At 42.5% G+C, this 26,892-nt stretch overlaps 2 protein-coding genes across 3 annotated transcripts in view; one reads left to right on the top strand and one right to left on the bottom strand.

The window, feature by feature from the left end:
* PECR (peroxisomal trans-2-enoyl-CoA reductase) overlaps nt 1-12,185 on the bottom strand; it is a 43,955-nt gene extending 31,770 nt beyond the window's left edge. For both annotated transcript variants that reach the window (XM_057746754.1, XM_057746753.1), the window contains exons 1-2: nt 11,956-12,185; nt 777-910 (exon numbers count right to left, since the gene is read on the bottom strand). In XM_057746754.1, coding sequence (XP_057602737.1) covers nt 777-910; nt 11,956-12,115 — 294 coding nt within the window. In that variant the 5' untranslated portion in view covers nt 12,116-12,185. The remainder of the gene's footprint in view (nt 1-776; nt 911-11,955) is intronic.
* Nucleotides 12,186-12,314: 129 nt separating this feature from the next.
* On the top strand, nt 12,315-26,892 carry TMEM169 (transmembrane protein 169). Its single transcript, XM_057746098.1, has 3 exons — nt 12,315-12,383; nt 22,339-22,731; nt 24,463-26,892. Exons 2-3 carry the CDS (start codon nt 22,464-22,466, stop codon nt 25,083-25,085), a joined length of 891 nt encoding a protein of 296 aa, XP_057602081.1. The 5' UTR covers nt 12,315-12,383; nt 22,339-22,463; the 3' UTR covers nt 25,086-26,892.

Raw genomic sequence — 26,892 nt, 5'->3', positions numbered from 1 at the left:
CTATAAATTAAAACAAATGAATAAATTATAAGATAGATTAGCATTCCTAAAAAACTAAAAATACAGTTGCTATATGATCCAGCAATCCCACTCTTGGGCATATACCTAGACAAAACTATAATTTGAAAAGATACATGCACCCCAATGTTCTTAGCAGCACTATTTACAATAGCCAAGCCATGGAAAGAATCTAAATGTCCATAAACTGAAGAATGGATAAAGATGTGAGATATATATATATATATATATATACACACACATATGTTTATAAAATAGAATATATATATATATATAATGGAATATTATTCAGCCATTACAAAGAATGAAATAATGCCATTTGCAGCAACATTGATGGACCTAGAGATTATCATTCTAAGTGAACTAAGTCAGAAAAAGAAAGACAAATATCATATGATATCATTTATATGTGGAATCTAAAATATGACACAAATCAACATATCTATGAAACAAAAACAGACTCACAGATATAGAGAACAGAACAGTTGCCAAGGGGGAAGGGAGGATTGGGAGTTTGGGATTAGCAGATGCAAACTATTATATATAGGATGGATAAACAACAAGGTCCTACTCTATAGCAAAGGGAACTATATTCAATATCCTGTGATAAACCATAATGGAAAAGAATATGAAAAAGAATACATCTATGTATAACTGTCACTTTACTGTACAGCAGAAATTAAACACTACATTGTAAATCAACTATACTTCAATTAAAAACAAACAAAAAAACAAAAACAAAAATAGATTTGCTTTACCTCCTCTTCATTACGGATGTTGCATTTTATGGGAGTGACTTGAGCCTGACTGGTAGGAGGCAGACTGGCCTTCAGTTCACCTGCAGCAGATTTTAATCTATCAAATTTACGGGACGCAATGACCACATTACACCCTGAGGAGACAGCAACCAAAGAATAAGTAAATATGTTTTCATATTTGGTTGTCCAAATTCCTCAAGTAACAATGTTTAGAAAATATTTCATGTGTTCCTATAAAAAAAAAAGATGAATTAGGACTTCTGCTTATGGTCAAGATGGAATAATAGGAACTGAATTTACCTACCCTCCAGCCCAAAACAACTAAAAAACTAAACAAAATACATGCAACAATGATTTCCAGGCACTGGATATCAGGTAGCACAGGATAGTGACCCCAGAGAGTGTAAATAAACAGCGTGAGCCCTACCAGCCCCAAAACAACTAAAAAACTAAACAAAATACATGCAACGATGATTTCCAGGCACTGGATATCAGGTAGCACAGGATAGTGACCCCAGAGAGTGTAAATAAACAGCGTGAGCCCTATCAGCCCAAAACAACTAAAAAACTAAACAAAATACATGCAACAATGATTTCCAGGCACTGGATATCAGGTAGCACAGGATAGTGACCCCAGAGAGTGTAAATAAACAGCCTGAGCCCTAATATTATCCCAGACTACTGCCTAGAGGGAGTGTCTTCAGGCTGCAGCACAGGGAGGAGGAACCCACTCAGAGCCCAGCAGTCTCTTGGGTAGAAGAGATGAAGTTGGGAGTCCAAGACAGCTAGATTATACAGGGGACAGAGAGAAGGGAGGTACACAGGGAAAGAACTCCAGAGATCTGTAGAGCTCCCTCAAATCTTCAGCTGAGCACTGATCAGCACATATGAGTAAGGAAACAATCTGAGGCTGGGGAAAGAATCACCCAAAATAACCAGAGGGAACAAACCTGGACACTCACACAGCACTGGCAATAGTTAGTGTTCTCAGCAGGAAAAAAATTGTATAAGGTTTTGGGTAAAGTACTCAGAAGGGTATGGCCTCAGTAGTGAAGCAAAATTAACCCTAGACTGAGGGGCTGTTTAGGTCAATACTTAACAGAAAGAAAGCTTCTTTAAAGTATCAAACTGTTTCCAAGTAACTTAATTGCACCACAGAACAAAGCTCAGCAATATTTATAATACAAAAATAACCAGCCTCCAACCAGGTAAAATTCAAATGTCTGGCATCCAAGGAAAAGCAGCAAAGCATACAAAGGAGCAGGGAAATACAACCCAGAATGAGGAGAGAAGTTAATTAACAAAAAGCAGGCCCAGGAATGGCACTGATGACATAACTAAATAAACCAGTGATAAAGAGAAAAATACTAAAAGCAGCCAGAGAAAACACAAAAAAGACAAGGAAGACTTCTTTTCAGAAACAATGCAAGCAGAAGACAGTGGAATATCTTAAAAGTACTGGGGATGGGGGTGGGGGCGGGAGTTTTGGAACCTAGAACTCTTACCCCTTGAAAATATCTTCCAAAAATAATGGCAAAATAAAGACTTGTTCACACATATAATATCCAGAAGAATTCATTAAAGCAGACCTTTAAAAAGATTAAAGGAAAGCCTTCAAGCAGAAGGACAATGATACCAGATGAAAATGTAAATCTATAGAAAAGAAGAAAGAGAACTGGCAATGGTAATTATATGAGTAAATAAAGTAAATGTAAGGACTTTTCTTATTTCTATTCAAATCTCTCTAAAAGATGGTGATTGTTTAAAGTAAAAATGATATCAATGTATTGTAGACTTTATAACATGTAAAAAATAAACGTATGAGAACAGGGGCTTCCCTGGTGCTGCAGTGGTTAGAATCCACACGCCAATGCAGGGGACATGGGTTCAATCCCTGGGCCGGTTAGATCCCACCTGCCACAGAGAAACTAAGCTCGTGTGCCACAACTACTGAGCCTGTGCTGTAGAGCCCTCGAGCCACAACTACTGAAGCCCGCACTTAGAGCCCTTGCTCTGCAACAAGAGAAGCCACCGCAATGAGCAGCCCATACACCGCAATGAAGAGTAGCCCCCACTCACTGCAACTAGAGAAAGTTCATGCACAGCAACAAAGACCCAACGCAGCCATAAATAAATAAATAAATAAATAAATAATGTTTTTAAAATGTATGAGAATAGCATTTAATTGTTACACAATGTCCAGGAAGGGTGAAATAGAAGTATCAGCAGTCCTTGTTCTGCTCAGCTCTAATACACACTAATTTCAGTTACCTTAGCTTAAATAACACCAGACCCCCAACAACACAGCTCAAATTTCAGTTACCATGGCAGATTAACTGTGAGAAATTCCATACAATGCAAACTTTACCACTAGCACAAATCCACAAATCAGCATGCGAATAACAGATGCACGTCATGGTCAGTGACCAATCATGTCACTTCTTTCAATGTCTGTAAGTGATGGGCCACCATGCATCTGTTCTTCAATTTGTGCACAGACACAAAGAAGGCAGTTGTAAAAAAAAAAAAAAAAGAATGCAGTTGTATTGCCTCATCTCCCAATGATAAACCCACGTGACGTTTTACAAAAACTGATGACTGAAGGAGGGACTGGCCAACAAAGATGAAAGTGCAACAAAGAAATAAAAATTGATAACACTGGAAGTGAAATTAGAATTGAATGTAAATGGAGCCACAAAAGGAAGAGCCACCCATGGGAATGCTGACACTCCACCAGTGCTTTCCTTAAGTAAAAATACGAAACTATGAGAGGCTGGACTATTCGTTTATCTTACTAAGTAATCCTAAACCCTATTGCTCATTGTTGCCTTACATTTTAGCTTATCCTAAAGAGAATGCTTGCTTCTTTTCATGTACAAATATAAAAAGCAGATATACGTGCCAAGGCAGCCTTGAAGCAGAAAGAAGGAAAAGCCTCACCACTTCTGGGAAGCCCAGATGTATATGGTAGATTTAAAGGGAACTATACTGATAAATCACAGCTATATTGATTATACATCCTTCCTCTCCCTCACTGAGCCCAGGTTGGCAGCTCCTCCCACAAGCTCCCATGTCCCTGACCTCACCCTAATACAGCATTTAAGCTCATATTGTATGACAATTAAGTCTCCCTTCACTTACTGTCATCTCCTGGAGAATTGGGACCCTGTTATTGCTGTAACTGTTACACTGACAAACAGTCCACATTCAATATTTATGTATGGAATCAATGACACTCAGAAAGGTAAAGAATAAAATGGCTCTCCGTTTGACCAGAACTATTCTAGTTATACATGATGAGGTAGCTTCCGCATATTAAAATAAGGTACTTTAAAAAACTATTTTTCAAGCTTAGGTTATAATTTAGTGAGCTCCAAATGCAGACAACTTTAGGAAATTCTGATAGGCAATCTGAGAGCTTTATAAAGCAAATATTAAAAAGATTCACCATGAGTTCCTTGTAAGACAAGACTAACTTTAAAATAGAATTCAATTTATCAAAATTGGTGTATAATTTCAACAAAGCATATATTATACTATTAGAAGAACCATTATTCCTTTCTCCTTTTGTTTCCAGGAGGAATCTTCTACTCTCAGGAGGGGAAAGAAGTGAAATATACATTTCTCACCCAGGTCCAAGCCTCAGCCAGGTTTCCCTGAGTTAGGAGGAATAGCTAATCTGATCAGCAAGTGGAAAGGAGAAACAAGCTCCCCTGGATCAGCCACTGCCTCTGCCACAACCCCTTCCCTCTTTGATCTTTCTGCCTTCAAGATGGGTATTAACTTTTTTACTTCCCAGAGTAGAGCACAGGCTGAACAAAGCAGGGAAATCTGACATCTACAGCTCTTCCTAAATTCACATTTAAGGAAGTTAAGCCTCATTAAATATATATATATATATATATCCTCAAGAATACTAAGGTGATTAATGCCTAACTTTGTCCAAGGCCTCAAGAGATATAGTGAAAACATAAATAGGATTATTGACAGGAATTATCGCATTAGAAGCTTACTAAATTACCACTAATTATTATCTGAACCCTGAAGGCTTCAGGAAAGTTATCTAATATTAGCAGAGATGTACTGGGACACAATTTTAAAAGGTTATTTATTTTAATTAATTAATTTATTTACTTATTTATTTTATTGGCTGTGTTGGGTCTTTTTTTGCTGTGCGCGGGCTTTCTTTTAGTTGCGGTGAGTGGGGGCTACTCTTCGTTGTGGTGTGCGGGCTCCTCATTGCCGTGGCTTCTCTTGTTGTGGAGTACGGGCTCTAGGAGCGTGGGCTTCAGTAGTTGTAGCACATGGGCTCAATAGTTGTGGCTCACAGGCTCTAAAGCACAGGCTCACTGGTTGTGGCACATGGGCTTAGTTGCTTGGCGGCATGTGGGATCTTCCCGGAGCAGGGATCGAACCCACGTCCCCTGCATTGGCAGGCAGATTCTTAACCACTAGGAAGCCCAAAAGGTTATTTATTTTAACTACCTTGTAAACTTGAACCAGGAGGCAAAGGTATTACAAGGCAGAATGCTGCAATGCTGGGTAAAACTAGAAACCTAAATTTCCATTAAAGGAATGGTTAAATAAATTATTCCACATCCATGTAATAGAATACTATATAACCTTGAAGAGAGTGAAATAATACTATATGTACTAGCATGGAAAGAAAAAATTACAGAGCAGTAAGTATACTACAGTCCCAATTTTGTAAATAACAAAATACACACACCTGTATATGTGTGCATGTGGGTGACTCGAAGAAAATTGCCAGGAAGGGGGTTTAGGAGATGGGCAGAATAGGAAAGCTCATTTTTTTGTTTTATATACTTCTACACTACCTAAATTTATTGCAGTGCTCTCATTTTATAATAAACTAGAAAATTATTAGATAATATCCTTCTCCTCGCCTTTATGCCTAATGATTTAGATGCACTTTTTTTTTAATACCTGTCAAATAATGTTTATTCTATCCTCACCCACCATCTTCTACATATTGTGCTATCTAGTCTCCATTTATCTTTTTAATTAATTTATTAATTTATTAATTTATTTATTTATTTATTGGCTGTGTTGGATCTTTGCTGCTGCACACAGGCTTTCTCTAGTTACAATGAGCGGGGGCTACTCTTCATTGTGGTGCGCAGGCTCCTCATTGCCATGGCTTCTCTTGTTGCAGAGCACGGGCTCCAGGTGTGTCAGCTTCAGTAGTTGCGGCACATGGGCTCAATAGTTGTAGTGCAGGGGCTTAGTTGCTCCGCGGCATGTGGAATCTTCTGGGAGCAGGGCTCGAACCCAGGTCCCTGCATTGGCAGGTGAATTCTTAACCACTGTGCCACCTAGGAAGTCGTGGATGGACTTTTTTTGTTGTTTATATGAGTTGCTAGAGAAATTCAGAAAGCTTGATAAACTTACTTAGAACAAGGTACAGAAGTGACTAGCAAATAATGAGTTATTTCCATATCAGAGGCATTTGCAGCCAAATATATTGCTTTTCTGCTTGAGCTGATACTGATTCCTATCAATCTTCAACTCAGAGTGCTACATTTAAGCACCTTCTAGGTCCCTGGTGTTGATAAGAGCCTGGTCACCACAGCAAAAAAAAGTGCTGTCTTGCCTCACAATTTCCACTTGCAATTCCTACTTTCATTTCATCCACTGTCACAGGAAGAGAATGACTAACCTGAGGACAGAGACAATGATCTGCTTGAATTCAACGTGAATGGTCTTAGGTTCAATATTCCTTGATGGAATCAGGACTCCCTTTGTCAAAGAGCATCTGTCAAATAGGTGCAGTGGGTTCCAGTTCTGTTTGATATATCCTACTCTTGTGAGCTAGGGCTTTTAGCATCTTCTCAGAAAAGGAACAGTCACAATCATTTGGATGTGAAAGACAACACAATAATCACCACTTTAAAAAGCATGCCCCCAAATCCACCTTGTAATATTTGCCAAAAAATACTAGCCTTCTCACTGAAAACTGAATTGGCTAATATTTTATTTTATTTGCCTAATATGGGTTTCTATAACAATTTTCAGGAAATAGCCATTAATTCTGGCATTAAAAAAAAAAAGCTGAACAAATGAGAGTAAAAATTATTTGTATAGTCTTTCACTGAAGGAAATGCATTTCCAATACATTACTTTTTAAAAAAAAAAAGTACATTGGAAGATTGAACCAGGATCTGACCAATCTCCTGTGAAGCCTGGTATCTGAACTTCAGAGAAAATGATAACCCATTTCCACTTTTCTTACAAATTTTCATGAACAGGGATAGAGTTTGGTGTTGGGAGTAAAGTGGGTAGTAATGGTGATGAAGTACACCAGGAACGGATTAAGAAATTCTAATTCCCCTTTTCTTTCTAATTAAGATGTATTTTTTCATTTTTTTCAACACACTTTTTTTTAACTTTACACTCTGTGCCGGGCATTACAAACACAATGGTAAGCAAAGAAAATTTACATGTTCATTAAACAAATTTGAGAAATGAGTACAAGTCAGGGCTTCCCTGGTGGCGCAGTGGTTAAGAATCCGCCTGCCGGGCTTCCTAGGTGGTGCAGTGGTTAAGAATCCGCCTGCCGATAGGATCAAGATGGTGGAGTAGGAGGTGGTGAGCTCACTCCCTCTTGCAAGAGCACTGGAATTACAACTAACTGCTGAACAATCATCAACAGAAAGACACTGGAACTCACCAAAAATGACACCCCACACCCACAGACAAAGGAGAAGCCACAATGAGACGGCAGGAGGGGTGCAATCGCGTTAGAATCAAATCCCATAAATGCTGGGTGGGTGACACACTGCTGGAGAACAGTTATATTGCAGAAGTCCACCCACTAAAGTGAGGGTTCTGAACCCCACGTCAGGCTTCCCAACCTGGGAGTCCAGCAATGGGAGGAGGAATCCCCAGAGAATCAGACTTTGAAAGCCAGCGGGATTTGATTGCAGGACCTCCACAGGACTGGGGGAAACAGAGACTCCACTCTTGGAGGGCACACAAAAAAGGGTGCTCACCAGGACCCAGGGGGAAGGAGCAGTGACCCCATAGGAGACTGAACCAGATCTACCTGCTGGTGTTGGAGGGTTGCCTGCAGAGGTGGGGGACAGCTGTGGCTCACCGAGGAGACGGGGACACTGGCAGCAGGGGTTTGGGAAGTGCTCACGGGCGTGAGCCCTCCCAGAGTCTGCCATTAGCCCCACCAAAGAGCCTGTAGGCTCCAGTGCTAGGTAGCCTCAGGCCAAACAACCAACAGGGTGGTAACACAGCCCCACCCATTGGCAGACAAGCAGATTAAAGTTTTACTAAGCTCCGCCCACCAAATCCATTAAAGTCTTACTGAGCTCCGCCCACCCAGCCCAACCCAGCATCAGTCCCTCCCATCAGGAAGCATGCACAAGAGTCCTAGATAGCTTCTTCCCCAAGAGAGGAGACAGCAGTATCAAGCAGTATTAGCAGTATTTCATCTTGTGGAACTGAAAACCACAGCCACAGAAAGATAGAGAAAATGAAAAAGCAGAGGACTTTGTACCAGATGAAGGGACAGGATAAAGCCCCAGAAAAACAACTAAATGAAGAGGAGATAGGCACCCTTCCAGAAAAAGAATTCAGAATAATGATGGTAAAGATGATCCAGGACTTTGAAAAAAGGCTGGATGCAAAGACTGAAAAGTTTACCAAAGACCTAGAAGAATTAAAGAGCAAACAAACAGAGATATGCAACACAATAACTGAAATGAAAAATACACTAGAAGGAACCAATAGCAGATTAACTGAGGCAGAAAGACGAATAAGTGACCTGGAAGACAGAATGGTGATAATCACTGATGTGGAAAAGAAAAAAGAAAAAAGAAAAAAGAATGAAAAGAACTGAAGACAGCCTAAGAGGCTTCTGGGACAATGTTAAATGCAGCAACATTCACATTATAGGGGTCCCAGAAGGAGAAGAGAGAGAGAAAGGACCTGAGAAAATATTGGAAGAGATTATAGTTGAAAACTTCCATAACATGGGAAAGGAAACAGCTACCCAAGTCCAGGAAGTGCAGAGAGTCCCAGGCAGGATAAACCCAAGGAGAAACACACCAAGACATATAGTAGTCAAAATGACAAAAATTAAAGACAGAGAAAAGTTATTAAAAGCAACAAGGGAAAAATGACAACATACAAGGGAACTCCCATAAGGGTAACAGCTGATTTCTCAGCAGAAACTCTACAAGCCAGAAGGGAGTGGCATGATATATTTCAAGTGATGAAAGGGAAGAACCTACAACCAAGAATACTCTACCCAGCAAGGATCTCATTCAGATTTGACGGAGAAATCAAAAGCTTTACAGACAAGCAACAGCTAAGAGAATTCAGCACCACCAAACCAGCCCTACAACAAATGCTAAAGGAACTTCTCTAAGCGGGAAACATAAGAGAAGAAAAGGACTTACAAAAACAAACCCAAAACACTTAAGAAAATGGTCATAGGAAGATACATATCAATAATGACCTTCAGTGTAAATGAGCTTAAATGCACCAACCAAAAGACACAGACTGGCTGAATGGATACAAAAACAAGACCCATATATAATGCTGTCTCCAAGAGACCCACTGCAGACCTAGGGACACATACAGACTGAAAGGGAGGGGATGGAAAAAGATATTCCATGCAAATGAAAATCAAAAGAAAGCTGGAGTAGCGATACTCATATCAGATAAAATAGACTTTAAAATAAAAACTGTTACCAGAGACAAGAAAGGACACTACATAAAGATCAAGGGATCAATCCAAGAAGAGGAGACAACAATTATAAATATATATGCACCCCATATAGGAGCACCTCAATACATAAGGCAAATGCTAACAATTACGAAAGAGGAAATGCAAGGCAGAAATAGAGACACAGGTGTAGAGAACAAACATATGGACACCAAGTGGGGAAAGCAGGGAGGGTTGGGGAGGAATGAATTGGGAGATTGGGATACCAAATTGTACACTCTAAATATATGCTGTTTATTGTCTGTTAGCTGTATCTCAATAAAAGTTCTTAAAAAACAAAAAAAAGAATCCGCCTGCCAATGCAGGGGACACGGGTTTGATCCCTGCTCCAGGAAGATCCCACATGCAGCAGAGCAACTAAGCCCATGCACCACAACTATTGAGCCTGCGCTTTAGAGCCGATGAGCTACAACTCTTGAGCCCATGTGCTGCAATTGCTGAAGCCCATGTGTCTAGAGGCCATGCTCCGCAGGAAGAGAAGCCGCAATGAGGAGCCCACGCACCACAACGAAGAGTAGCCCCCACTCGCCACAACTAAAAGAAAGCCCGCGCACAGCAAAAAACACCCAACACAGCCAATAAAATTAATTAATTAATTAATTAATTAAAAATATTCTTTAAAAAAAAAAAAGAATCCACCTGCCAACACTGGGAACAAGGATTCGAGCCCTGGTCCGGGAGGATCCTACATGCCACAGAGCAACTAAGCCCGTGCGTTACAATTACTGAGCCTGCATTCTAGAGCCCAAGACCCGCAACTACTGAGCCCACAAGCCACTACTACTGAGGCCCGAGCTCCTAGAGCCCATGCTCTGCAGCAAGAGAAGCCACCGCAAAAAGAAGTCTGCGCATTGCAATGAAGAGTAGCCCCCGCTCTCTACAACTACAGAAAGCCCGTGCACAGCGATTAAGACCCAACACGGCCAATACATTAAATAAATAAATAAATAAATAAAATTAAAAAAAAATTTTTTTTTAAATGAGTACAAGTTAACCACTAATTATTCAAATCCTTTCCAGAAAAAGTAGTTGCTAATAACAATGCTATAAACTTCTTTCCAGTCTTTTCTGCAGTTATTTTCATTAACAATTAAATTGGAATGCTTTATTTTATTTAGAAACCTGTTTTTTTTCAATTATATGGTATGCATTTGACAACACTCTTCAATGGCAAGATGTTTAAATAGCAGCACAGCTCATTGACACCCATTTAGTCATTTCCCTTATAATGTTTCACTATTCAACACTACATTCTTGTACAAAAATCTGTGCCTGTCCCTATTTCCAAAGAGTAAATTCCTGAGAGGCAAATTACCAGGTGATACAGCACAAATACTGTTAACACTTTTGGATCTTTTTTCCCAAAGTGACTTCTAGAAAGCTTGTAATAATCTACTTTCTTGCCTGCCTTCTCACTTCTCTCATCCACACTTTCCCTTTCCCCCATGTTTTAAAATTTTGTTAAAAAAACAATGGCACCTTTTTATTGCTATATTTTGCATTTCATTGCCCAAAAAAGTTGACTATTTTTTTGTATCCTTACTGCCTTTTTTCAGTTCTTTATTTAAAATGCTTGGCCCATAGCATAAGCTTATTTTTCCATCAGTGTATTAGATCTTTTCCTTATTTATTTATGAGATCTCTTTATATAATAAATTTGTTGTATATTGTAAATGCTTTTCTTCACGTACTTTCAAATTTATTCTTTTCTATTTTTTAATTCAATGAGGATTTACATCTTCATATTTATCTATTTTCCCCTTTGTGGTTTCTTTCCATTATGTGCTTACAAAGTCCTCCCTTCACCCAAGTTAAGGTAAATATGACAAGAAATTCGACAAGAGCATATAACGGGAGCCTCTCTACATGTGGCAACCTTTTCCAGTTAAATTAAGTCTTCCCATGTTTCCTAATCATTCATTAGACAATAAATAGAAACAGTGAATTTTTTTTTGGGGGGGGGGGCCCTGCGGCGTGCCTTGTGGGATCTTAGTTCCCCGCCCGGGGATCAAGTCCAGGCCTACCGCAGTGAAAGCCCCAAGTCCTAACCACTAGACCGCCGGGGAATTCCCTGGAAAGAATTAATTTTAAAAACACAACCATAATTAATTCCAGAGCATGATTCCACACGTCTCCTTAATCCCCACCTCAGACGCAGTATCTCTGGGTCTAAACTTTCCCTTTAGTATATGAAGAGTGCTTAATCATCCACCGCTTCTCCACAACTTTTCTTAGAAAGAACTCTCCTCTCCACTCTCCTTCACGGTTTTAATTTCACCCACAGCTGCATTTCCTTTGCTTGGCAACTTCGCGCTCTCCTAAGCCCGCCTCTGGCCCCCTGGCTCCCGACCCCAGGTTACGCCGGCCTCTAAGGACTCCTGGCTCTGGGGACCCTGACCCAGGGGCCTGCTCACGCACCTAGCTGCAGGAGCTCGGCTGCGATGGCCTTTCCGATCCCCGTGCCCCCGCCGGTGACGATGGCCACTTGGTGCTGCAACAAGTCTGCTGCCAGACAGCTCTTGCCCTTGACCCAGGAACTCATGGCCACCGGACGTCCGAGAGACGGAGCGTAAAGCATGCTAAATCACTGGGTCAACGCTGCCTTGTAAATACACCGGACAGAGGACTCACGCCCGCTAGACCGCCCGGGCCCGGCCCCGCCCCGCCCCGCCCCGGCCCCGCCCCTCCCCGCCCACCACGTCGCCCCGCGTCGCCCCGCCCCTCTCCATCGCCCCGCGCGCCCGCCGCAGCCGCTCGCCGTGCTCCGGGTGCTGAACCGGTCCTCTGCGGCGGTGGCGTCCTTACTGTCCGCATTTTCCGCATGCCTCTGTCCCCGGCACGTGTGGGTGAGACTCCCTGTTCCGTGTGTGTGTGTGTTTTATTTCGATGTTGTTGGGGAAGGGATGAAGACAAAAAGCGGGACTGTGCTCTCTTTTGAAAAATTCAATCCTCAGCGCTATAGCTCTCATGGTTAATTAAAATTACATCTCCAGTGTACCTGGGAAAAGAGAAGCTGCAGCTCGGGAGCTTTGCTGCGCCCTCCCGCATTGGGCGTGGATCAATGCTGTGACTCCAGCTGCTGTGTACAGCTGGCTGGGAAGGAAAGGGGCAACCTTAGCTGAGGGGGAAGAAATCCGGCTTCATCCTTCAGAAGGGATGGAAATGAGAGGGGGAGGGGAAAAATTGTAGTTATCCAGGGAACCAAGATAATAAATGATTTTTAGAAGAAACTTGAGCCCACCTCCACCTCATCCCCCTCTCCTCACCCAGGAATGAAGGGAAGAAGGAATCTTTACCAGATTTGAGATTTGATCCATTTCAGCTGGGTTGCATCAATTGAGGAGTCCAAAACAGGATTTTTCCTTGAAGGGTGTATGCTTCCTGTAAGAACATGTCTGTAGGTGTGTGTTTGAGATCCTACCCTCTAGTTCATTCCTTATGCAGGGGAGCCAGCCTCCTGAGGATGGGGGAAATTTCTCATCTGTGTTTTGGTGCCCCTTAAGAGTGATTTATTATTCAAATTCTCCATCTTACTTCCTGCTCTCAACCCACCAGAGTGAAATTACACCTGAAATAGCCTGGGGAAACTTTACCTAAGAACTTGACAAATCTAGGGAGTGTGTCAGATGCTGTAGTCTTAACAATCCAGGCAGGATGCTATTTCTAAGTCTGTTGTCAGAGTGTTGCAGGAAGGAGGCACCTTTCCAGGACCCAAGAGTGGGCTCTTGTCTAACACTCGGAAAAGAATTGTCGGAGGAGACACACATGCTGACAAAGCAAGAGATTTTATTGGGAAGGGGCACTCAGGTGGAGAGCAGAAGGGTAAGGTAACCCAGGAGAACTGCTCTGCCAAGTGGTTCGCAGTCTCAGGGTTTTATGGTGATGGGGTTAGTTTCCAGGTTGTCTCTGGCCAATCATTCTGACTCAGGGTCCTTCCTGGTGGCTCGCGCATCACTCAGCCAAGATGGATTCCAGCGAGAAGGAATCTGGGAGGTTGGTAGGACATATTGACTGGCATCTCCTCTCTCCTTTTGACCTTTCCCGAATTCTTCTGGTTGGTGGTAATTTGTTAGTTCCGTGTTCCTTACCAGGACCTCCTGTTGTAAGATAACTCATGCAAGTGGTTACTATTGTGGCTGGCCAGGGTGGGTAGTTTTGGTCAGTGGTTCTGCTAACAAGAGTACTCTATTTTCCCCTGCAAGGTATTAAAATAATATAAAAACAAACAAGTGCCATCATCCTTTTGTTGGGTCCACCACCGAGTTAGAGCGAATTGGAAATGAGTCTGGTTGAGAGTGGAATCAGACATCACTTCCTCACTGTTCCTCCCTCCCCCTGCCCTCCTCTGACCTCCTTTGAGAAACACTTACCCCTCTATCTTTGTTGCTGACAGATTCCAATCTACACTTTTTAAAGAGGGGAGGATATCTCTTCCACTTCTCATTTCCTAGATAGTTTATCAAGGAATCAAGTCTACTAACTCAGTTCTGAGGGATTTCTTATTCCAGAAAATTCCAGGCTTTCTTTCTTGAGAGGAAGGAACACTTTTAATTTCTTTCAGAGATACTTTTATTGAAGATCTGATTAAATGTGGTTTGTGACCCAGTCTGGACTTGGGGATTCACAAAGCTCTGCCGGGGCAGGTCAGCATGGGCCTGGCTGTACTGCAGCCTCTGTGTGGTGGCTGAGTGGGCTCAGAGAGCGATTCTGCGGTCCTCCAGTGAGAAGGCGAATGGACTGGCTTCAAGCCAGTTTTGCTTGCTGAGGATGACAAGGAGCCATTTCTCAGCCTCGAGGAAGTTGCACTATGAGCAGTCAGAAAGCTCTTCTTCACAGTTCAGAGAGAGCCTGTGATTAAGGGAGATGTGGAGTCTCTTCGAGAGATCTTTTGTTAAAAATAAAAAGGCATGTCCTCTCTGCTCCTGCCTCTGACCTCAGTCCGGGTTTGAATGTCTGCTAACCCCAAAAGGCCTGGAGGCACAGCAATAGTTCTGCCTCTTGGAGGCTCTTTGTTTCCAGATTTTAACTCTGACTCCTGGTTGAGCCCTCTCTTTTCAGAGCATCCCCGCCCTGCTGCAAGGACTGCTCCTTTGGCCGAATCAAATGCTACCCCGCGCTCTGCGTCACTGCCCCCTTTGTCCTGGGGAAAAGGGCACTGCCATGGTCGTGATTCTTCCACACTCCCACTCAGTCATAGCCCAGTAGCACTCCCTCCGTTCATCTTCTGCGATTTCCTTGCTGCTCACCCATCTTCCCACCCCTCCCCCGCCCCATCTGCCTAGTAACTTCATTTTCTCCCCTCCACAAAGCAGCTGCTGACTCAGATTGACAGGAGCCTGTGGGATTCTCAACACTGAGACAGAATCTTGGTGCTGAAGGAATATCAGTGAGGCATATCTAGCTCCGCCCTGCCTTGATGTAAAAGCAGTCCTGAGCCAATTTATGTAAGATTCTTAACCAGTTCACAATATTCAGCCAGTATTTATTGAGCACCTGTCATGTGCCAGCTACTGTTCTAGGCGTGGGGGATACAGTACAGTGGACAAGACGGTTAGGTGTCCCTGCCTTGGTAGAGTTTATGTTCTAGCATGCACATATGTTGGGGGTGGGGTGAGGGGGTATGTGTGCCACGAGAGATAGGACAATAAGCAAACAAAAGATAGGACAGTAAAGATCAGCTCTTACAGCTCTTACAGTAAAGCTGCTTGAGCTCCTTATAACCAACTGCCTTCACTACTGGGAACTATTTCCTCTGTAGACGGTCAGATGCTTCTGCCAGATGATGAACCAGCCTTAGTGTGAGAGCCTTTCAGGACCAGGAGACAAGAGAAATGCTGCTTGCAGGACCACAAAGGAAAAGGCTGCAGCCTGACTGTGCTCACAGCCAATCACAGCAACTGACCGGAAGCTGCAAGTTCTAAGTTGCTGTTGCATCATCATCCCAATCACTTGATACTAGTCTAAACCAAATTTCCTTCCATCTTTACATTGGTGAGACTGTCTCTCTGAGAGGAGCTACTAGTCATTTGCAGTGGTAAATTGGCATTTTATTTCCTGATTGGCCTAGTACATCTAATGGTGGTAAACCCAAGATGCTAACAGGAGAGTTTGGCCACCCCAGACAGTGCTGTGTAGCCCTCTGAGTGACAGATACACAAGTCAGGAAAAAACTGGAAGAACAACAGGGCTGGAGCAAGGCACAGCTCATGAATGAACTTGAAAATGATGATACTTTACCCACTTAGCCCCAGTTCAGTTTCCTAGGAAGAGGAAGATGTGTTAGTATCTGTGGAGGTACAAAAAGTCAATTCCTGATTGTGCTTCATTAAACTAGTGGAGCAGGATACCCTAATTTGGAAGCATTATAAGCCCAAAATGGCAAAATGGCAGCCTATTTGTGATTTGTTTTGGTTGTTTGTCCACATGGTAATTTATTTAAATTTGAACTAATTGCAATAATTAAAATCAGAAACTTTCACATGAAATTTCAGACAACCCATACCAAATGGCCCTGAGTGTCTCTGTGAAAGCAGTTGGCTGAACAGTGGGCTTGATGGGAAGAAGAGAGGAGAGCAGTAACTTCCTATTTCAGACGAGACCTGAGTCAGCTCTTAGATTTACCACAGCCCCCCATCCCGCCCCCAACTCCTTGTGTCCAGATGCTAAGGCTTGGTGTCTTTGCCAGTTATTAGCTTTTTCCAGGTACACTTCATCCATATGTGTTACTTGCTTCCCTGCAATTAATCTAAGAGCAGAGGCTTGAACGCTTCTCCACCCACCAAGTCCACAAGTTCTGCTGAGTATCTGGATGGGTTTGGAGAAGGCCCTGAATCAGATCTGCTTCAGTGACTACCTAGGAGCAGAGAATTGTAAACAGACTCCAGGGAAATCATGCCTGATGGTGAGAGGTCCAGGAAGCAGCTGTGAACCACCACTGTGGAGGTGGGGGTGGGAGTTAGTGACCCAGTGACTGCATGGGAGTAATGACCAGGCTTCCTGCTGATGACTCAGCCCTACAAAGGCATTATACCTGGGTAGGTAAGTTCATTTTGTGGTGTTGTAAGTCTTTGGGTGTTTACTGACTGCTTAAGAGCTATTGGTTTTCTTTTAATAAAGCCGTAGAGGAGTACATAGGCAGTTAATGTGATTGAAGCGTATGTGAGAGAGATGGTATAGCCTAAGATGGCAGGACAGGAAGGGGCCAGATCACACAGGTCCTTAGGCCACATGAAAAGTTTGGATTTCATTTTATACCAGTGGGAAGTCACTGGAGGATTTTAAGCAGAAAATGGCCGAGTTTATGTATGTTTTCAAAAGATTTTTCTAACTGCTCAGTGGAGAATTGATTGGAAGATGGCAAAAATAGAAGCCAGATGATAAGGAACATTTTTAGAACCATAGTAAGAGATGATGGCCTCTTAGACCAGAGTGGTAGCAATGAAGATGGGAAAAAGTGGTGGATGCACTTAAGAATTATCTGGAGAATTTCCTTCAAGGGCGGCTTAAAACCAGTTATTTTATGCATAAGTTCCAGAGTCTGTACTTTAAAACCTCTTTTCCCCCCCAGAATGACTGAGGATTCAGAGCTAATGGTGGGTTGAGGTTAACAGTCTGCAGTATCACATTCATTAATAATCTTTGGACTGGGGTGGAGATGGAGGATGGGGCGAAGCCTACCTTTCAAGAAAAAGAGCAAAGTCCTGTCTCTTCCTTTAGCTCCAATGATTAAAACCTTGGAAACTGGAGACATCTTTTTCTACCCTCTCACGATATCTAAAAGAAAGGAGAAATGTTCAAAACCTGCTTCTCAGATCAAATACTAACAACATAATAAAGTGTAGAAAAATGAGGAAAATAATTAAGCCTTCTTAACACTTATTCACATCATATTTCCAAATAGGCATTTTCCCTTCCCCTTTGTCTTACGAGGTCAACAAGAACCTACTGAGTATCTGCTACATGTCCAGCCCTGGGATCTTCCTATTAGAGGTAAAGACGTGTAAGACAGTTCCTGATTTCTAAAATTTTATAATCTTCAGTGAGGAGATGAATGAAAAATCATGAAGCCACTCATAATCAATTCAAGATGGCATGAAATGCTGCATCATTAAGCACTAAGAGAGTATGGTACAGATGACAAATGCTACCGGAATACAGAGTAGGAAAAGGCAGAAGAAAGGGATTGGAAACTAACATCCATGAAGTATCAACCCATACTAGGCACTGGACACTCGAACAGTCATGTCATTCTCACCTCACTCCTGCAGCAATAGGATTGGGGTGAGGGAGAGACATGTGTAGGCTGGGGTAGTCACAGAAGGGAACATGAGTGAGTGAGTCTCTTGAGCCAGGCTTGCAAGAGATGGAGAAGAGTGAAAAAGGTGAAGGAATCAACATAAGTAAATGTGTCTGATTGTCATGTTATGGGGAGTGGGAAAAACTGCTACAGAACCCTAGGATGGGGCATGAATACGGGGAGCCTCAAACACCAGGCAGACCCTTGAGATATAGTTTAGTCAGAAGTGGCAAGATAGTGATGATTACTGGACAAAATAAAAATATTTTGAGTCATTAATCACCATTTAAAACGGTAGAAGAAGAATTCTGAAATGGAAGGCAGAGAAACCAGCTTGGAGGAAGTAGTGTGGGGACTGTATTCCAGCATTTGGTGGTAGTAGAAATTAACAAAGAGATTCCATAGGAATGAGTGGCAGCACTTAGAGACTGATTAGTAATAGGGACATAGGACTATATCCCTAATATAGGAGATGGATTCATCAAAGACAGCTCTAGAGGTTTAAGAATAAACTCTGGGGTAAATATTGGCAAGCAGCATGGCACGGTGAATAAAACATGGGCTCTGAAATTAGCAGACCTGAGTGTGAGTCCCAGCACCACTGCTAGGTAAACTTGGGCAAATTACTCCTCTACATGGGGATAATAATAGTACCTCCTTCATTGGTTTGCTGTGAGGATTAAGCAGTAAGGATTAGTTTTTTAAATCTTTATTGGAGTATAATTGCTTTATAGTATTGTGTTAGTTTCTGCTGTGCAACAAGGAGAATCAGCTATATGTATACATGTATCCCCGTATCCCCTCTCTCCTGAGCTCTCCCTCCCACCCTCCCTATCCCACCCCTTTAGGTCTTTACAAAGCATCAAGCTGATCTCCCTGTGCTCTGTAGCAGCTTCCCACTAGCTATCTAATTTCCATTTGGTAGTGTGTATACGTCAATGCTACTCTCTCACTACATCCCAGTTTCCCCTCCGCCCCCCCCACTCCCCACCCCCACAGTGTCCTCAAGTCTCTTCTCTACGTCTGCATTTCTATTCCTGCCCTGCCACTAGGTTCTTCAGTACCATTTTCCTAGATCCCATATATATGCGTTAGCATATGGTGTTTGTTTTTCTCTTTCTGATTTACTTCACTCTGTATGACAGACTCTAGGTCCATCCACCTCACTACAAACAGCTCAATTTCATTCCTTTTTATGGCTGAGTAATATTTCATTGTATATATGTGCCAAATCTTTATCCATTCATCTGTCGATGGACATTTAGGTGGCTTCCATGTCCTAGCTATTGTAAATAGTGCTGCAGTGAACGTTGAGGTACATGTATCTTTTTGAATTATGGTTTTCTCAGGGTACATGCCCAGTAGTGGGATTGCTGAGTCATATGGTAGCTCTATTTTTGAAAAGCACTTAGAACAGCACCTGGCACACAGTCAACATCCAATAAGTTTTAGTTATTACTATTAGTAAGTCCAGATGTCCTCATTGCACAATAGTACTTGTTTTGTAAGATTGGAATTGTGCAAGTTAGGCTTAATTCCAGTTCTCTCGCTCCTTTATGTAACATGGATGAGCTCGGTAATGTCAAGTAAGGATATTATAACCTACTTTATCACAAAAAGCTCCTGTACTCTGACTTCCCATTCTTAGAACATCATCTGCTCTTAGACACGTCACCAAATGAATTTCATAGTCCAACAAGCTCCATGCGTAAGAATATGAAGGTAATGGTGCTTATTCTGTTCAAACAGGCAAAGTCAGGCTGTGAAGACTTAGTGAAACCTTAATTCCACCTGTGGGCATTTTCAGTTCTGTCACTGAGTGCCTCATTTGTTTCAGTCACTGGGTAATGTGCCCAAGATACAAAGGTGATAAGACCCAGTGTCCATCTGTCATCCAGTGGGGAGACAGATAAGAAAATGAACAATTAAAGGACAAAGGTATCACAAAGGTGATACTAGGACAATGGAGGAGAGCCACCTGCTGAGAAGGTTGCTCAGACTTTGGGGAGTTTTGCATTTGAAGAAATATGATAAAGTCAGTCTTGGTACCTGGTAATATAAATGATGCGTAATATTAAGACATGGGATTTGCTTTAAATTGAGTGGCATTTAGAGCCTAGTTACATTTATGTCTGTTTCATAATCCTCCCCATTCCCTACCCTGCCCTGACTGGGCCAGTCCACTAAACATTTGGGCCATTTAATACAAATGAGAGGAAAAGAAGCTTCATTGTTTGGAATAAAGGGACACCAAAGAGTGTGCATGTGGCATTGAGAGAAAGGAAGTACTCAGCACTGAAGCAAAATGAAAATTTGAGAATTGGGAACAAACATTACAAAAAGCTGGCACCCTGGAGTTACTGAGCGTCTCCAGGAGTCTGGGGCAACAGAATTGTAGAATCTACTCACAATCCACTACAATTCTCAATTATAAATACAGTTATTTGGAAATTAGGACGTGTGTTTGGTAAATAATTCAGAAACTTTTCATATCAATAGAAGCTGCCACTGTTGTCATTAAAGAAGGGTATTTAACATTATAATTGCCAATCATATTATACAATAATGGCGCCACTTGCCTCCTCCACTAAGTTTAAAAGTGGGTTTGCTGAAAGCACATGAGAGTATTCTGGCTAATAAATAAAGAAGAAATGAGAGAAATAGAATATCATCATTTCTGTAACACCTAATGAATGAATGGGTCCAGCCAGCAGTCATCAATGGCTACTAATTTCACAAAGAGTCAAGCAGATATTAGCTACCTTCTGATGGAAATACAGAACCCCATTTATAATGTCTTGCCAAAACAACCAACCAACCCAAAAAAATTCCAACCGGAATCTGATCAAGCCTCTTTATGTAACTACCAATTTATAGGAAATTTATAGTTCAGAGGAACACACTATGGGGTTTCAATCCTCAAAATCTAGGCCATGAGAATCTGAAAGATAAATGACCTTTCCCTAACAAATAAATAGAAACAAAAACATGGTTGGGGAACACATGGACCGGTTCTGTCCAATATAATAGCAAGTAGCCACATCAGGTTATTTAAATTTAAATTGGTTAGAATTCAATAAAATTTAAGATGAATTTCCTGGAGAATTCCCTGGTGGTCCAGTGGTTAGGATTCCGCGCTTTCACTGCCGCAGGCCCAGGTTCAATCCCTGTTCAGGGAACTAAGATCCCACAAGCCACTCGGCATGGCCAAAAAAATAATAATAATAAAAATAAAATGTGTTTCCTCGGTTGCACTAGACTCATTTCAGGTGCAATGGCAGAAAGTTCTATTGGACAGTGCTGCTGTAGGCAAAGAAGTGTAGGACCTGTTTACGTTGCATTGATCTCATTTGAATCCTAATTCAAGAAAATAGACTTTAAGATGTTAAACAGGGAAATCTGAACTGACCAGATATTTGATGGTATTAAAGAATCATTTAAATAATTAGGTGTGATAATGGTATGGTGATAATCTTTTTTAAAAGAGAGAATACTTATATGTAAGAGGTACATGCTGAAGAAGTTACAGATGAAATGAAATGATATCTGACATTTGCTTTTAAATAATACTAAGAGATGAGACAAAATTGGCTACTAATATTTTGATTACTGTTGAAATTGGGTGGAAGGTACAATGTGGGTTCATTCAAATTATTCTCTTTGCTTTTATAAAAGTTTTCCACTTTCCCTAATAAAAAGATGCTCCTTTCACATGTTTGAAACGTTCCATAATATAATAACATTTTTTTAAAAAAGAAGCATACAAGTAGCAACCAGTTTAAATGTGACAGGCTGGAGATTTGGCACCATTTAGCAACATTCCATTGCCCTTAACGGCCCCAGGTACCAGGAACACAGGATGATCAGGTTCTTCTTTAAAAGATGTTGTACAGACTCTCTTCTCTCCAACCTGTTTTTACATGGTGAACAAAAGAGGAGAAAAAGTGTTAAGGATGAAAAATATTCATTCTTTCCACTGTCTCCCAGATCCCAGCAATTCTGGGGTCTTAAGCCAACAAGAAGCCAGGGGACAAGTGTCCTGTAGAGAATACCAGGGAAGGCATGGTTGGTGAAGTTGTGCCATTGTTGGATGGCTTGTTCAAAGTTGCATTTAACCATTTGAGTATAGTAGTAGAGTCTGACCCAATAGCCAGAATCCTGGAGTGCTGGTCCCAGCCATAGGAGGGACCCATCTGTGGTGGGAGGAACAATGGTCCTTAACCTGTCTGTAAGGCTTTCCCACCAACTTCCATATACTTGGCATCCCCAAGCTGGATGGATGGGTTTTGCATAATATAATGCAACACAAAAATGGCAACACAAATAAAATTTTATTCACAATGATTCATTCTTGTAAAAGTACTCCCATAGCACTCCTGAAATAAAGGTTTATGAGAAATAAAGGGAGAGGAAGGCTTCTGTCAAGCTGAGGACCACTTCCTAAACCCCTCTCCATCTCACCCTGTTCATTCCCTATTGATGACTTTGCTTCCCTATCTTTCAAGTGCAACTCATCGTTGGATCATCTTCGCATAGCCCCACCCTGGAAGAAGCTCTGTGATGTGTGGATCGTGAGTTTGCTCAAGCAAATTGGACTCTTTACAAGGAATAGCTGGATTTGAGGACTAGGATGGAAGAGCCAGCACCAGTGGAAGGCCAGGGCCAGCTCCCAAGCCCCCACCAGGGCTCTCTGAGGAAGGCTGTGGCAGCTGCCCTGGCCCTCGATGGGGAATCCACACTGGGTCGTAGGAAAAAGAAGAAAGAGTCCCGCCCAGAATCCATCATCATCTACCGGTCAGAGAGTGAGAAACGGGATGAGGAGCCTGGGGAATTAGAAGGTGGAGATCAGCCTAAAGAGGAGGAAGGAGATGATTTCCTAGACTATCCTGTGGATGATGGTAAGTCTCTCTGGGGCCATCTGCTTAAAGCCACAGGAAGGAAACCAAATGAGGATCCTGCAGAAGACAGATAGGCATTTGCTCACTGACCTACTTCTTACTGATACATTTCTTCTCACAGTGTTGCAGTCTTCATTCAACAAATTGACAGTATTTGTTGCGTACTTATTATGTTCTCTTCTAGGTCATACAAAGAGATCTCCACCCTTTTGGAACTCCTAGTGTAATGGAAGAGACAGATTTATACACAAAAAATAGTGATACTAGGCAACCATGCTAACTATTTAATACACATAAGATAAAGAAACAATAATAGTTGACTTTCATAATAATCAGGAAAAAGTGAATCATAACAACAAGTTATAGTAATCCTTCACATATAGGATGGCCAAAGATTGGGCAAAACATGATAACATCAATGTGAGGAAATGGATATACTCTCATATACCTCATGTGGAAGAGGAATCTTCTTCAGGGAAATTTGTCAATATCTATTAAATTTAAAATTCAATATATACATAGCCTATGTCCTATAAATTCTCAGTATCTGCCTCGTGCCCACGTACGTAAGGAAGCATGTATAAGAATGTTTGCTGCCAATAAGGAAACTGTGGCATGTCCACATTAAGTGTCACTGCACAGCAATGGGTGGATGAGGTAGATCTCTGTGTAGATGGGTCATTCCCTAAAACATACTCCCACGGTGAATGAGATGAGCAATGCCCCTGCTCTCATGCAGTTTGCCTTCCAGTCAGGGGAAGACAGACAGCAAATAAGTCAGCAGACGAGACAATTGCAGGTAGTGGTACAGGTTCCAAAGACAGTAAAACCTTGGTGGTAGGAAGATGAGCAAGTGAGGGAGGCTGGTGGGAGGCAAGAATGCACGGCTGCGGGTGCCTCTCAGAGGAAGGGACATTTGCTCTTGAGGTGGCCCCATTCTGTCCCTCTACCAGCCAGGGGTCTAGGAGTCCACAGGGCCTGGGGGACATGCCAACCGAAAGCCTGTACCATCCCCCGTGTCCTCCACCTCTAGACTACACTTCACATACTAAGGACTGTGGATTTTGCTGTTTCATCACCTGCAATCTCACCTCTGGGATGGCCAAAGAGTGGCTGTTTGGTGGGGGTGGGAGTAGGGGTGGTGCTGCGGTGCTGGCGCGGGTGTATTTGTGTTGGGGAATATGTGTGTGTTGCGCGTGTGTGTGTACCGAATTTGGACATGAAGGCTGGGACGTCCACCGGCATGTGAGGAGGCCGCTCTCAGAGAAGCATGGAGATAGGAATGAGGAGAGAAGAGGGGTGGGCTGCCCGTCAGTATGACACACACACAGCACCACCTTCACACACAGCAGCTGATCATCAGGAACAGTATTTTCACAGCACTTATAAACTAGAAATAAGATCACTCTGAAGTCGTGTCTGTGGTAGGGTTCCTCACTCCCTTCCGTGTCGCAGACGTGATAGAGGCCCAGAAAAGTGGAGAAAGCATATGAGAAACAACTTTCACCTGCTTCATCATCTCATCAGGGCCCTGATGTGAGAGGTCACCGTGGGAGCACGAATCCCACCCCTGAGGGAGACACATTCAGTCCGTCGGGGAGTCACTGACTTCTTACCTTGTCAGGGGCTATAATAATGGACATTCTTGTACTCAGATCCAGTCTCAGGGATGACGCTCTGATGAAATGTCCACTCTTCTTACCTTGACTTTCACCTCTTTATGCCCCGCAGTTGTGTGGAACATGCCTGTGGACAGCCGCTATGTCACATTAACTGGGACCATCACCCGAGGGAAGAAAAAGGGGCAGATGGTGGACATCCATGTCACGTTGACAGAGAAGGAGCTGCAGGAACTCACCAAGCCTAAAGTGTCATCAAGGGAAACAACACCTGGAGGCAGAAAGGCTTGCCAGCTGGGAGCAGACCGCGGGCCCCACGTGGTCCTCTGGACCCTGGTCTGCCTGCCTGTGGTTTTCATCCTCTCCTTTGTGGTCTCTTTCTATTATGGCACCATCACCTGGTACAACATCTTTCTCGTGTACAATGAGGAGAGGACCTTCTGGCACAAGATCTCATGTTGCCCCTGCCTCATTCTCTTCTATCCAGTGCTCATCATGGCCATGGCCTCTTCCCTAGGCCTCTACGCTGCCGTGGTCCAGCTCTCGTGGTCCTGGGGAGCATGGTGGCAAGCTGCCCGGGACATGGAGAAAGGCTTCTGTGGCTGGCTGTGCAGCAAGCTGGGTCTGGAAGACTGTTCTCCCTACAGCATTGTGGAGCTGCTTGAATCTGACAATATCTCAGGCAATCTGTCCAACAAGGATGCCACCCAGGAGGTAGAAATGTCCACCGTCTAAACTCCCAACAACTTACTTCAGTCTCTGGTCTCAGTAGCCTGTATATCATCTTCCAATTCCAGCATATTCCTTCTTTAAATTTTTCCTCCCCAACGTCCCCCATACACAGTTCTTCTGGAAAATTTTAGCCTACACTGATATGTCCTGCCATCTTGTTGGTTTCCAGGAGGGCAGGAAACAGGAAAGCAATTTATGCCCCAATAGTCCATCCAATGGATCAACTCTTCTTCATTCCTTGCCCTAAGATGACCATTTACCTGAGACGAGGGAGCTCATGTGTGCATCAGTTCAGGAGCTTGAAGGTGTTCCTGGTGCCTAGAACCCAGGGGGGTATGTGACTAAATGTGACAGGGAGAGTAAGGAGGCTCAGGGGAGACCAAGTCCACCAATAAGATAATAGATAGGGATGGAGTGAAACATTTAAGAAGGCAGGGCTGCTGCAGTGTAGCAAAATGTAAAGATTTGTGTGTATCACTTACATTTTGATTTATATATTAAATATACTTAAAACCCAAATATCAGCAGTTTAAACAAGATGGAAATCTGTTTCTTTCCTGTATAGAAGTCTGGAGGCAGATCATCAGGGAAACTGATACAGTCATCGGAGTCTCAGGCTTTTTTTATTCCCTGACCCTCACTGCCTTTATCCTCACCACCCAGTGGTGACTACATCTCCAGTTATCACACCCGTGTTTTGGATAGAACAGAGGAAAGGGCAGAGGAGCACATACACCCTCCTAGGCTAAGGAGGCATCTCAGAAGACCCCACAACACTTTTTGTATCTCACTGGCCAGATCACAGTCACATGACCTCACAAGCAAGAGAGGTTGGGAAATGTAGTCTTTTGGCTGGGCAGCTATAAATATTTGGATACTGCTAATTTAAGAGACAAAGAAAGAATGGCTATTTTGGTAGGCAAGTAAGAATCTGTGGCTCACAGTATACATGCAAATACCAAACTGCGAATATAGTTTTAATGTATTTATTTATTTATCTATTTAAGCCTAAATCTTACACAGAGAATTTATACATAGATACTAGGTACATATTACTATGCATAAACCACACATAGATATTAGCAGCTCATATATGTTGCAAATAAATGTCTTTAATGCCATGTGGTTTCCGGTTTTTTAGAGAGGAAGAGTGAATAGTTGAGTACAATTATATCACAGTAGCATAGCTTTTTTCCTGGTAGTGAAGGTGGGACTGGGTGGTGATGTTTAATTTAATGTACAGTTAAAAGACTGTGAAGGGGGCATTGCATCTGTCAGACTTCCCCCAGCAGGGTCAGTATACCTAAGCACAAGAAGACAGCTAGCTTTGTGTGGTTTGTCAGAGCCTCACGCACTCAGAATTTCCTTCTTATAGCAAACACAATCTCTGCTGTGCTGAGAAGCGTGGGTCTTTGTGGACACTGAGGGTGTAAACCAGATAAATCCAGATTAATAGATTCTGAACTTTAAAAAGAAAAATTGCTGAGGGTCTGTTTCTAATTAAAAAAAAAAAAAAACCCAAATCTTAAGAGATCAAGCAGATTTTGGAGGTTTAGGTCCTTAGCAAGAATAGCTGGTGCCCTACTTATGGTTCATGTCTCAGAAAGAAACTATTGAAAGAACTGCTATGAATCAAACTGGATGGGTCAGGCAATGCTGTCCCACAGAAGGCCAGGGACATTTGCCTAATGCATGGTGCTGAACTCCACCTTCCGAGGAAACTCCTCCCTTTCAAAAATAACTTATTAGTTTGAAAAAACAACTCTGTCCAACATTTTTGAAGATAATGTTGGTGTTGTCTGGTGCTTTC

This window comes from Hippopotamus amphibius, chromosome 8 (assembly GCF_030028045.1).
Source record: "Hippopotamus amphibius kiboko isolate mHipAmp2 chromosome 8, mHipAmp2.hap2, whole genome shotgun sequence".
In the NCBI taxonomy this organism is placed as follows: Eukaryota; Metazoa; Chordata; class Mammalia; order Artiodactyla; family Hippopotamidae; genus Hippopotamus; species Hippopotamus amphibius.
The sequence above is the reverse complement of the archived record's forward strand: the minus strand, read 5'-3'. Positions and strand labels throughout refer to the sequence as shown.

Excerpts from the sequence above, each read along its gene's own strand:
- TMEM169 (XM_057746098.1), top strand. The coding sequence starts at position 22,464 with ATGGAAGAGCCAGCACCAGTGGAAGGCCAGGGCCAGCTCCCAAGCCCC. Across the intron at positions 22,732-24,462 it reads AGACTATCCTGTGGATGATG|TTGTGTGGAACATGCCTGTG; the intron begins GTAAGTCTCTCT and ends TATGCCCCGCAG.